Below are 12,215 nucleotides of genomic sequence, written 5' to 3'. Positions count from 1 at the left end.
GGTAATTTCCTTGCTCTTAAAAAAGTATGTATTCCTTGTCCAGCTTCAGCTCCCAACCACCAAACCTTACTATAGTTTTAGCCACTGGACTGAAGAACCTATTAGCAAATAATATACCTGTAATCATGATCCTGATGATTCTAATACACCTGTGATCATGAAACCATTGTAAAATCATTCCTTAAGCTCCTTTTAATGAAATCACATATTACAATTGTAACCAACTTCTCAAATGTCTGTTATTACTCTCTGTTAGCAGTAAATAATGAAGAGGACAATCTTGCATCATCTGTAGACTTTGAGTGTTATCATCAAAAGGTTAACTTCAGTCTGAGAAGGCTAATTTCCCTAGGTGCCTCGTTAATTGAAAAAAATAGGCTAAGGAATGTTTCAGACCAACAGCTTAGTTTAGCTCTGTGCAATGCCCCTGGAGAGAAGCTCTCTTCCTCAACTATAGAGGAGACATAGGAGACCAGTTCAACTAAGCTAAGGTTAGCTTTGTAAATATCCCTTTCTGGCAATAATGATTTCTGTATCTTTTTCCAGGTCACTAGTAAAAATGTTAAACTGTATAGAGTCAAGTGAGCCATTTCCTGGAATCTTGTTAAAAATATTATAAAAAGAAGTGTGTCCAAAAACAAGCCTTTAGTTAACAAGGAAAAATGACATAAATTTGGATATCATAGACTGAAACTGGATTATATTAACCAAGTGTTCTTTACACGTACTAATTTTTGTGATCTCAGTAATTTCAGCTCAGTATTTCTGTCTTGGTTCTTATTCCACTTGCACAAAATTTGACTGAGGCTCACTCTCCCAAAGTAATGTTGCTTTTAAAAAAGATCCTTAAGCATACAACCCTTCAAATTCTGGAAACAAGAAACGTGTAAGATCTTAAGTCAGGAGGAACCACCTAGGACTTAAGTGAAATATTTGTAAATTACACATCATGAAAGCTTGCACCTAATTTCCTTTATCATAGCTTTTCATATCTGAGATCCAGTAGAAAATTACATGGTTTTGCTTTTAAGATATCTAGTGATCTTAACTATAGATCAGAGCAATCCACATATCTTCAGTTCTTAAAATTGTGCCTCACATAGAGTCTGAATTTTGCCTCAGCTTCTGTCCAGCGGTAGGATTAATAGCCATGTATCATTAAAAGTATTTACTCCATATAAGCATTTTAAATTTATCAAGGCACCTTTTCTTGAATAGATGAGACAGACCAATCTACTTAAATGTCTCAAAGTCAGCATGTTCATAAAATTTTTATTCCTACTTGCTAGCTTTTTTCTGTGCGCTTTCCTATTTTGCCAATATTCTTTTTCAAATATATCAGCCAGAAGTTATGTTTTTCTACAAATGTTCCCATTAATGCCATCTACTGACATCACCTGCTTTCTTCTTCATAACATCTTCCTGATTATATACAAAAAGATATTAACCACCTCATGTCCTCATATTATTAGCTCATATTTAGCTGGTTATCTACTGTCAGTACCAAGGTTGTTACCAATGCCTTGTAAGACGCATCATCTGGACATTACTGACGTTGTTGACTCTTAAATATCTAACCTCACATTTACACATATTAAAACAGGCATTCATGTGAGCTGACTTTACAAAGCCAGTTAGTCAATGCAGTAACTAACTGACATTGTTAACTTACAAGAACTCACTTGTAAGAAATTAAATGCCAATAAACAATGACAATACATAATGAATATTTAAAATGGGTAGGTTCAGTGGAACATCACCATAACTATCTATACCTTCCCAATTTTAAATGGACACTTAATCTGTAGAGCATGTTAAGAAATGTGAATAGTATAATGCAAACAGTTTAACTAGCAGTGCCATTGTCAAGTTTAAAAAGCATCTCATTGATCACATTTATTTTTTAACCTTGCTAGGGCTGCCATTCATGCAGTGTGTGGAAGAACCAAAGCACAGCAAAAAACCAACAACTATTTAATGGAGCATATTTCCCGAAACCATTCTGTCTGAAAGGTTCTCACTCACCTAACAGATATCAAGACAAGCATTACACTAACCTCTGCCCAAGCCTTAAGCACAGCCAGTATCTCCATAGTTGAGGTGCTTTCATTATATTGTTGACTTTGTGCTTCTTTCCCAGCCTGTGCTTTGACCAAAGAGGATACTAGCAACTGGTGAACCCTTCGAAGGTCATTAAGGTCACTTACTACACCACTTGCTATCCAGGCACTGCACACCTAGTGTTGTAAAACAGGATTAGTTAGAAACAACTGCCAAAGATCACTGGATACTCCTTTCTCCAACTGTAAAATGATGTAAAACACATTTCATTTCTACTCAAACATAGTTTCTCTCAGATTATAACCAATGTTAAATGGCATTACAGTTTAGCATGCATAAGTGATGAAAGCCAAAATCATTACAGTGATGTCATAAATATTTAACAACCAAAGTATCAACTGCTACAAAGTTTCTCAAAAGATTTTAAAGTGTATAAAATCTTTGAGATGTTACCAAATACAGGTAACATGGGTGACATTATTTTGTGTGCATTAATGACTTAAGACTTGATGATTTATTATTTCCTTTTTATTGTGTGACATACCAAGCAAAAATAAAATTTCAGAGGGTCTACTACTTAGGAATACTGACTTTCAACACTTGCCTGACATGCTTTTGCTGTGACATCAGGGGGCGTTTCTGGAGCAAAGGCAGGCCTAAGTGCTGCTCCAACCTAAAGAGAAGTCATAAAACATTTAATACATAATGAGCAATTAACTAAATAATTATTTTTCATAAGCAAGCTGTGTTGCAGTTTTCCTTTATAAAGCATAGACCTCCTGTTTCATTTTTGTCAGACTGTTTTGATGAGATTATTTTCTTTTGCTTACACAGAAGACATTGTTTTCTTTGAGAGGAGTCTTCAAAGTCATTTCTGTTCTTTCCACACTCTAAAATTGAAACAGAAACCTCTTCCTTCCTGAAGTCTTGATTTGATGAGTAGCCCTCAAAACAAAAACATTGTTCAAAACCATGAAGGACTTAAAGGATACCTAATGAGTGACATTTCCTTACTCATAAAGAATACAGCTATAAGGAAACAAATGGCTGAAGTTGGTCAACTTTGCAAAGCGAGAGAAGGGGAAAAGACAATTCCCATTCATCTCAAAAAGAACGCATAAACCCCTACTGATCAGTTCTCTATAATTTAAAGAAATAATCTCCTAACTAGGCCCTGGTATTGATTCCTAAGTAAGCTCAGACTTTCCTTTCAACCATGTTATTTTCAGAGTCTCATGAGTTCATGAAGATCAGTGAAAAGGACTTGCTTTTAATGACAGGTGGAGTTTGTTAACACCTTCCCAAGGCTCAGACTTCATTTAAGGAACTTCCAAACAAGATCTATGGAGGAAACCACTATTTAAATCTGGAAAAGGCATTCTCCTATATCCATCTATTTCTCGTTATTGTTACAGAAAGAATTTTGACAAGAAAAGCACTGGATATGCAATTGTCTCTAACTTCTATGAAATAGTTGATGAGAAGATCTTAGTATTAGACAAAACTCTTTAAGGATAATGAAGGTTAGAAGGAGAATGGGGTGTTAGTTAATTATCAGATCTATTTGTGAGCTGTTTGATGGTATTGTATAGCAATGACATACAGTATATTTTTTCGCTTGGTAGTTCCAGACTAGCTCAAGGCAACCTTCCTTCTCTCATACAGACATGCCAATACAATAGAATTCTAATGCCAAAAGGGAAAAGCAAGATCAAAATCACAGAACAGCTGGGGTTTTGAGGCACCTCCAGAGATTATCTGGTCCAACCCCCCCCCCCCGCAGGGTCACCTAAAGCAGGTTGCTCAGAGCCATGTCCAGTCAGGGTCTGGAACCTTCAAGGACGGAAACTCCACAACTTCTCTGGCAGTGGAGGTCCAGTGTTCAAACACCCTCACAGTAAAGTGCTTTCTTATGTTCGAGTGGAATTTCCTGCATTTCAGTTTACGCTCATTGCCTAGGTTGTCTTCTCTGTCAATACCTCTCTCCATTTCTATGAGAGAAACTGACACGACTTACACAATCCATGCTAGAAATTGAGGAATGGGAGCCAGATGAGGACTGACACAGCCGCCTGTCATGTTTATTGCAAGCGCAATCTGGAATGCAAAATGATCAGGACAACTTTTCTGTAAGTCTCGATTCCTTTTTTGCCCTGAAGTAGACCTTGTGACTAGAATCCATGCTTCTGCATTCTCTAGCTTACTTATTGATCAAGATATCTTAGTGTGATAACTGTGGTGTGGAAAAGCTACTTATTACTAAGCAGAGTTTGAAGCGTCTGTTGTTCCTAACTGCTCTTGCAATACTCCCACATTTTAAAATCAATGCTTTCTAGGAAGAATAATGATGTTCTGTTTTCTCTTTGCTGTATTCAGGTAAGGAAGAGGGAAAAAATGCTCAGCCTTCAAAAACTTTTGGTCTAAAACTGGCTAACCGAAAAGATGCCTTCTAATAAGTTAAGTCTGAAAGTAATCAATAACAGTTTCAGTAACAAACTAGCTGAAACCCAACAACAGCACTACCTACTGCAAAAAGTAAGTTTCTTTTAGTGATTAACTGTCACTTTAAATTTTTCTAACTTATTAACAGTGGTGCTTACATTGGCTTGATATTGCTCCAGAATTACATGACCTGGAAACTCGGGTTCTGGGACAGCTGCAAACTTCCGAACAACAATTAGCAATGTTTGAAGCCCAGAAAGACGGAGCTGATCGCTGTGATCTGTGGCAGCCATAAAAGCCATACGTATTAAGTCAGCTAAATGCAATACCAAAAAGTCATCTGAAGAGAAAACAGAAACAAAAAAATTTTGTTAATTTGGAAATAGACATAATATATTTTATACTATTGCTCCCAACACCTTCCAAATGTGTATTTTACATTTTACCACAAATGAAAGATGCCCTGAAAGCAGTTTACACATACAATGATTTTACTTGTACCTCCTATATCAGTTGATACAGGCATCTTTCACTTTGAATGTAAAAACTTATTCAGAAAAAAAGCATAAATACCTTTATTAATGAGGCAGATTTCCTAAAAACAAAAACAAAACCCCCAAACCTAAAAACCTTTGAGGAAAAAAGCCCCTCCAGATGAACATAGAGAGGTACTGAAAAGTGGCACTGTGTTTCTACTGGTAATTATGCAAATTATGGAGGGGGGAAAAAAAAACAGAGTTTTTTGTCAGACTCGCAGATACTAAATTGTGTTGTTGTAGGCAGGTGCCAGTGATCACTTTTGATTGCCAATGCTCATGCAGAAACAATGGCTCCCCATGCATATGCCACAGGATTACAACCAGGAAAGTGAATGCAAATGCTGTAGTGATATGCCAATATTTTGGCTAATTAAAATTGCTCTACACCTTAATCAGTAAAAGCTTCTAATCAGATTGTTTCAGTGGTTGCAAAGAAATGAATTTATGAAGAAATTTCATTACGATGCCAACATTTATTTTAAGCATACTTTGCATTCTGTGAAATTCTTTCAGTGTTTAACACATACCTCTTGAATCACGTTGTTTTCTTTCTTGAGCCAACGTTATGTCAAAATGTGCACTGTCTGCATTTTCACACTGGCTGATAATTTTACAAACACACTCTGCAGCGAAAACTCTTGTAGACCAACGTGGATTACTGAAAGGGTGGGACCTCTCATCACTTGTAGAGGTTAATATAGATGCATCATCTGCTTTAGCAGTCTCCTCTTCTTGAGTAGTGTCTACTGAAGCTACTGTATTGAAATCTATATTTAAGACATGGGCAGAAAAATGAAGAAACATAATATTCTTTTTTACTCTGACTAAAAAACTACAGAAGGACTTGTAAGAAAAGGTCTTTCAAGTGCTCTCTAGCCTCCAACTCACTATTACTCCCTTTAGCTTTGGCATCTTAAAATCATTGCTAGAATAAAAAATAAAACATAGCAAAACTGTCTGTATATCTTAGATACTACTTGCTGGAAAACAAGATCAATATCATGAAAGTAAATGGAGAAGAAAGAATACAATGAAAGAAAAATCAGCCTGTGTATATAAGTGTGACACAACAGAAGCTACTAGCTTTTCAAATCATTTTCCTCCTATATAGCAAGATAAAAACCCCTCACAGTATTCACCACAGTAACTAATTCCACCTGCTCAGGAGATTCATTATGATATAACAGGTCTGCTTCATTCCTCTCACTAATAGCAGAGAGGGTCTGGATAATTTTCTTGCTGGTACTCACATAGGACCCACAAGTTCTAATGTATTCTGCATTTCCATTTCTGAGATGCAAATAAGTCAACATTAGGCCTATAAATCAACCAGAATATGAACAGTCAAGACATATTAAGATGTTTACAAAAAACTTCTCAAACAGGAAAAGGCAATCAAAAGGGGTAAAGTCATATTCCTTCTGAAAGAACTAAGTTAAAGGGTCCAATGTTTCAATATGGAAGAGTGTGATTTACTTCATAAATGTCTAACATTCAAGAAACAAGATTACTTCACTGACCTATCGTACTGTTGCAGGCCTTACTTTCATTGTTTTCTCAATTAGAGTCTATTAGCACTTACCAGCTGATGCAGCAAGAACATCTTTACACAGCTTCAGCCAAAAAGAGAGCTTTTCAACTGCCATTGAAGTAAGCATATGACTCAGAGTCTCTTTGATATCTTGGCACAATCTTTGATCCAATTCTTTGTCCAGCAAGCCCAGCAATGCCCCCTCCAGGCCTATTTCTCTGATGTTAACATCTGCTAAGAACAAAACCCTATGAGCCAAGAGCTGTACATCACAAACCTGCAGTAATGACTAAAAAAACCCCATTAAAGATTGCACATGTAGTATCTTGTAAACAACAAGTATATAGCCTTGAAATGCTTTTGAATGGATAAAACTAATTGCTTTAATGCCATGTCTAAAGCACCTGGGTATAAAACAAGCTTTGAACTTTTAAAGAGCCATATTACCAATGGGAAGGAAGTTTTGCCAGAAAAAAAAAGAATCCTACTCTGAATTTTACAGCACTACCACTGCCATAGCATCTGAGCCCCTGAAAGAAAACTATCTTTGTCCATCTGATTCCTCACACTGACTCATAAGGTAATTCTAAAACAATGTTTTAACTTGAAAGGGAAGTTGAAATGATTCTCCAACATAACTCAGAAACAGACACAGAAATAGTCTGTTAAATGAAGATGACTAATTTTTATTTGCCCAATATTACCAATTTTTAAAATCACCATTTTTACAGAATAGCTATAAAACATCTTTTCTGAAAACTTCTGAATGAGCTTGAACTGAAATTCAAAGTGAAATCATTTGTTACCACCCACCATCCTCTCACAAGAGGACATACAAGGATGAACTAGCAACTATTCTCAGGCCTCATAGCCAAAAACAAGCAAACAAAAAACCCCCACAACTTCAGGAAGTTAGAAGTGCTAGGGACCCCACCTCAGGACCTCTTCCCTTAACTGAATCTCCAAAGAGGTCAACAGAAACTTTCTTTAGCAAGTTTTGTGCACCTTCCCTCAAGCGACAGATTTTTAATTTAAGAGGAGATTTATGTGGGAAAATAAAATTAATTATGAACACGCAATGTAAAATCCAGGATTTTGAAGCAGTTACCATAACAGCTAGTGGTAAATAGATTTAGGTTACTCCAGAACTGCATCTACATTTTCTGATTTAGAGACTCTTACTATCTACAGTATAGGAAAATAATAGTATCTTCATTTTATTGCTAAAAAAGGTTTGGATGCTTCCAAATTTGGTATCATATAGAAAACTGAAACAGAAAATGTCTTTTTGAGGTAAAGATTCCAAAAAGAATGCGGCAAAGTTATTTTCATACCCGTAGTAGAGCACATTTAAAATCACTAGCAATGTGCCAGACTCCTGGATCTCAAAATTTCCATATGTTACCTGGAGTAAAATCTTCTCGGCTCTCTTTAACTAAAGCAACAGCATATTCTGATACCTCAGCAGCTTCTCTTTGCACAAGTTGACGCAAACAAGCTACCACTGCACGTCTCAGTAACAAGTAAGAGCTACAGAGATTCACCTGAAACATGCAAACAGAAAGAATAAGATGGCTGACAAACCCTTCTGAGAGTAACTTGGTACAGCTGGTGTTTTTTGACCAATTAGTTATTAAACAATCTGTGAAGTCAGTAAGCATGTAACTGATGCTATTTTTGCTCAGCTTTTTTATTATTGTTATTTTTAAGCCCCAAATGAAAGGTTTTGCAACCACCATCATCAATTTTATGGTATTGGTACTTCTAATATTTTCTCACCAAAGACAAATGACAAGGCTGGTCCAAGGCCGAATCCAACTTCCACTGATGTCAGTAGAAAGACCCCCATTAGCTGCAATGACAGCTGAATCATGGTCTCAGTGAACAACTATTAAGTCTATTCTTTGACTACAGGGTATATATAATGGTTTTGAAAACTATAATTCTATAATGAAACTATAATGAAAATATATTCATATCATCATCATATGCAACTAGGGAAATGCTGATGTAATCAAGGGTGAGACAGACAACCAGGCTTTAATAATTCTGAACTCCATGCATGAAAGAAAGCTTGTAAGAAAGGGCAAAGGGAATGCTGCTGTAATTATTTCCAAAAAGTACTATACAGACAGATTACACTATATCATGTTTTAGAGAAGGTAAGAGAGAGTTACTGATGAATATGTCACACTGAGACAAGTCCGCTCTCCTGAGCAGTTTCTAGCAAAAAAGTTTATAGTATCATCATATTTTAACATCACCAGGCCAGGATCTGTCTTTTATATTGAAAAAAAACATGATAATGCATTACTTATTATAGGAAGAAAAATACTTTTTTTTAAAAAAATCATAGCCTCAAGGCTCTTTATTAGGGTGGAGGTTTTTGATTGGGGGGGGGGGGGCTTGCTTTTAATTTTAAGTACATTTTGAAGGGGATCAACGGATACAATGAATCAGCTGTGGGGCCAAGCAGAATAACTACACCAATATTTATGCAATTTAATTTAGATTATCATCAGTTTGGAATAAACAACCAAAATAAAGATATATCTAACTGAAAAAAGTTATCCTTTACAACTAGTTAATTGTGTACCCTTAGCTGTCACCATCACAAACTAAGATAGCGCTGAGTGTCTGATGCAGGAAAAACTTTCAGTGAGATCATGCTCCTCATTTGTCAGTGATAGGTCAATATATGTTAGTCAAAATGAGATTCAAAATAACAAGTTAAGGACATAAAGAATAAGTGATACAGAATTTCAGCTTTGTTACATTAACAGAACTAAGCTGTGTCTTCTGAATTTTTATACATGCATGTGAATCTGCAAGACTTAGAATTATACATTTCATACACACAAAGTTATACTCTCTGCATAATACTTTAAAAAACCTGACTCAATTAGTATATCTGCCAGATACTTCAACTGAAACTTTAAAATCAACCAATGAGGCTTTTACTGTAACATCTATTCAAGCAGGTTACACATTCTACTGCAAGTTGGACGTGCATAAGTTGCATGCTCATTTTTAATATGGGAAAACCGGAGGACCTGAATAAGGCTACTGGACAATACAAGATACAGTACACATTTTTCATATCTCTCATTCTCCCACATTTCAAGTAGGGGACAGGACCAAGAAACAAACACAAAATGCAAGCATCACATACAAACTTAAATGAACAAGTAGTTCCCTTTTTGCACTGAACATATTAAAATCAAAATGATGGCTAATTGAGGACATGGATGATATGTATGCGTGCCATCCGCAGAAAGTTAGGAGGGGTCTGGTTAGAATGAGAATCAAATGAATGTCACTTGACATGCTTAAAAGAATTTACATTAAAAATGGTTAAAAGGAAGTGATAAAAGATGAAATAAAAACACCACTGCAAACTGCTGAAGTTTTTAGGATTAACAAGGCATGGGGACCTACCAACACAGAATTATCCAACAAGATCTCCTGCACAAAAACAAATGACAAACCAGTCATGACAAAACCAAAATATAAATACAACAGTGATACCAATGACACGAGGAGACCATTACATGTAAATTCAGTGTATATAAAATTCAGAATCTTATCTCAAACAAACCAAAAACCTAATTTGCTTAGTTCAATTATTGTACATTTAATGTCAAGCACCTTTAAATTGCAAGCCAGCTGCCCCTAAAATTAGTATTTAAAATAAACAGTATCAACAAGACAACAGCTTAGTGTAGTTATTGACAATATATACGGTATTGTCTTTCAAAAATGTCTTTAATGTCTTGCAGCTGAAAATTGGAGTATTCACTACATTGTAAGCTTACACACTTCTTTAGAAGTCTGCATTCACAGAAGTTAGCTTTAGAGTTAATGTTAGACACAAATGAAAGCATATGATTTCTGTTCCTCTGGAACCAAGAATTTAATTGACAGATAGGTTAAGCATTACTCTGTTAGATGCAAAACCTTGTGAAAAAAGACCCAACTGACAAAAAAGGAATACTGTAAGAAGCTGAGGAAGGGAAACTAGATAATGACAGGCACATGTACACCAAAAAAAAAAAAAAGAAAAAAAGAAAAAAGAAAAAAATGGAGCCAATGAAGCTGTTTATCCATTGCGCCCGAGAGTCAGGCTTTTTTTTTAAGTGCTAACATAGTCACAAACTGAAGAGTCTAAATACTTTGGGGACCTGAGCCAAATCATGCTCTAGGGAGTTGGAAGACAGGTAGAGGTGGCACACTGCTGCCTGCAGCAATTTTGTTGGCATGCCTCATTTCAATTTATAAAAAGAGAGAGAGAGAAAGTCTATTTTAGCATTTTAAAAGTAAGTTTGAAGCTGTAGAAATTCTCAAGAAACCATTGGGAGAAATGGTGGAGAGAGGAGTTGCTTCATATGTTACTCAAAAAAAACATTTTTTTGTACATTCGTATTGAAGATTTTATCTCGCTCATGTTTGTATGGAGAGAAGACGACAAGATGCAAAGATTCTTTGCCTTTCCTGTTTTCCTGCCTTAAACAAAGAACATAGCAGTGAACATTAACAGTACTTAGTAACTAGCTTTCATACTGTACTTCCTCCTAAGACTTCAAGATGTCTTGTGCAAAGGACAGTCACACCTTGTTTTCCACATGCTGAAATTTAAACCCAGTGAGAGAGAATGACTTGCTGAGGGTCACCCAGCAGGCCAATGATAGAGTCAAGAGCAAATTTCAGATCTCTGGTCCAGTCCAATGGTTTATTCTGCTTCCCTACCAAGATGGTGATTTAGCAGGTAGAAACTGCAGGTGGACACTGAGCATTTTGAATGCAGAGATCTGCTTGAGCCATGATCCTCTTACAGATCTGCAAAGCACACACTCAAAACTTGCTCATTTATGACACTCCTGATCGATGCATGGATGTTCACTGAATTTTAAGCATCTAAAACATTGTCCTTAGTTCTGTAACAAGCTCTTTAGAATTAGAAGAGTTCATCCGTGTACGGCTGCTGACTTTGATGGAGTCTTCCCCTGTGAAGCTCATTGTAGTTTTAGGGTAGAGGTGAACATGCACACACCCAAGCCATGAACCATGCTTCTCTTTAATTCAGTAATTAGATCATTATAATAAAGTACATAAAGTACTTCATGAAATACTTTGACACAATTTGTAAAAATAATAAAAATCACTAATATCATATAGACAAAAGACCTCATCACAACTTGTTATTTATTATTAACTACTTGTTATGAGTTAGAGAGATCATACTGTACATGGAAGCAGACTGTAAACTCCACGGACTTAGAGTAATCCAAATGCTAATGGAATGACTGAGCAACAGGGTGACTCATACGATCTGCGGTGATTACATCAGTGCATGAAAAACTCTCTTTTACCCAGAGGAAAGAAAATCATGTCTGGAATATGGTAAAAGAAAGAATACTTCAGATGAGTTCCAGTTTTTCCACAACTAATATGTGCATGTCTAACACAGTGTGGGGCTCAAAGAGCTTCTCTGACACAGTGTGGGGCTCAAAGAGCTTCTCTTTTGATTTTTCCTGGCTCTGTTGATCATTTTTACAGGAAAAACGAATTAAGATAAATGGAAGGAACCTGAACTCTATAAAAATCAATATGTGGCTTCTATTGATATCCAAGTGCCACCCAGG

The 12,215-nt window shown here is 36.1% G+C and overlaps 1 protein-coding gene across 7 annotated transcripts in view; it reads right to left on the bottom strand.

The window, feature by feature from the left end:
• Positions 1–12,215, bottom strand: part of HEATR5A (HEAT repeat containing 5A) — a 75,773-nt gene that overhangs the window by 16,553 nt on the left and 47,005 nt on the right. For 4 of the 7 annotated variants that reach the window (XM_064512385.1, XM_064512382.1, XM_064512383.1 and 1 more), the window contains 7 exons: positions 10,012–10,038; positions 7,979–8,117; positions 6,625–6,807; positions 5,570–5,809; positions 4,662–4,843; positions 2,666–2,734; positions 2,058–2,237 (listed from right to left, as the gene is read on the bottom strand). In XM_064512385.1, coding sequence (XP_064368455.1) covers positions 2,058–2,237; positions 2,666–2,734; positions 4,662–4,843; positions 5,570–5,809; positions 6,625–6,807; positions 7,979–8,117; positions 10,012–10,038 — 1,020 coding nt within the window. The remainder of the gene's footprint in view (positions 1–2,057; positions 2,238–2,665; positions 2,735–4,661; positions 4,844–5,569; positions 5,810–6,624; positions 6,808–7,978; positions 8,118–10,011; positions 10,039–12,215) is intronic. The other 3 variants (XM_064512384.1, XM_064512386.1, XM_064512387.1) reach the window with 3 other exon arrangements.

This window comes from Dromaius novaehollandiae, chromosome 5 (genome assembly GCF_036370855.1).
Source record: "Dromaius novaehollandiae isolate bDroNov1 chromosome 5, bDroNov1.hap1, whole genome shotgun sequence".
NCBI lineage: Eukaryota > Metazoa > Chordata > Aves > Casuariiformes > Dromaiidae > Dromaius > Dromaius novaehollandiae.
This window is presented reverse-complemented; position numbering and strand designations above follow the sequence as displayed.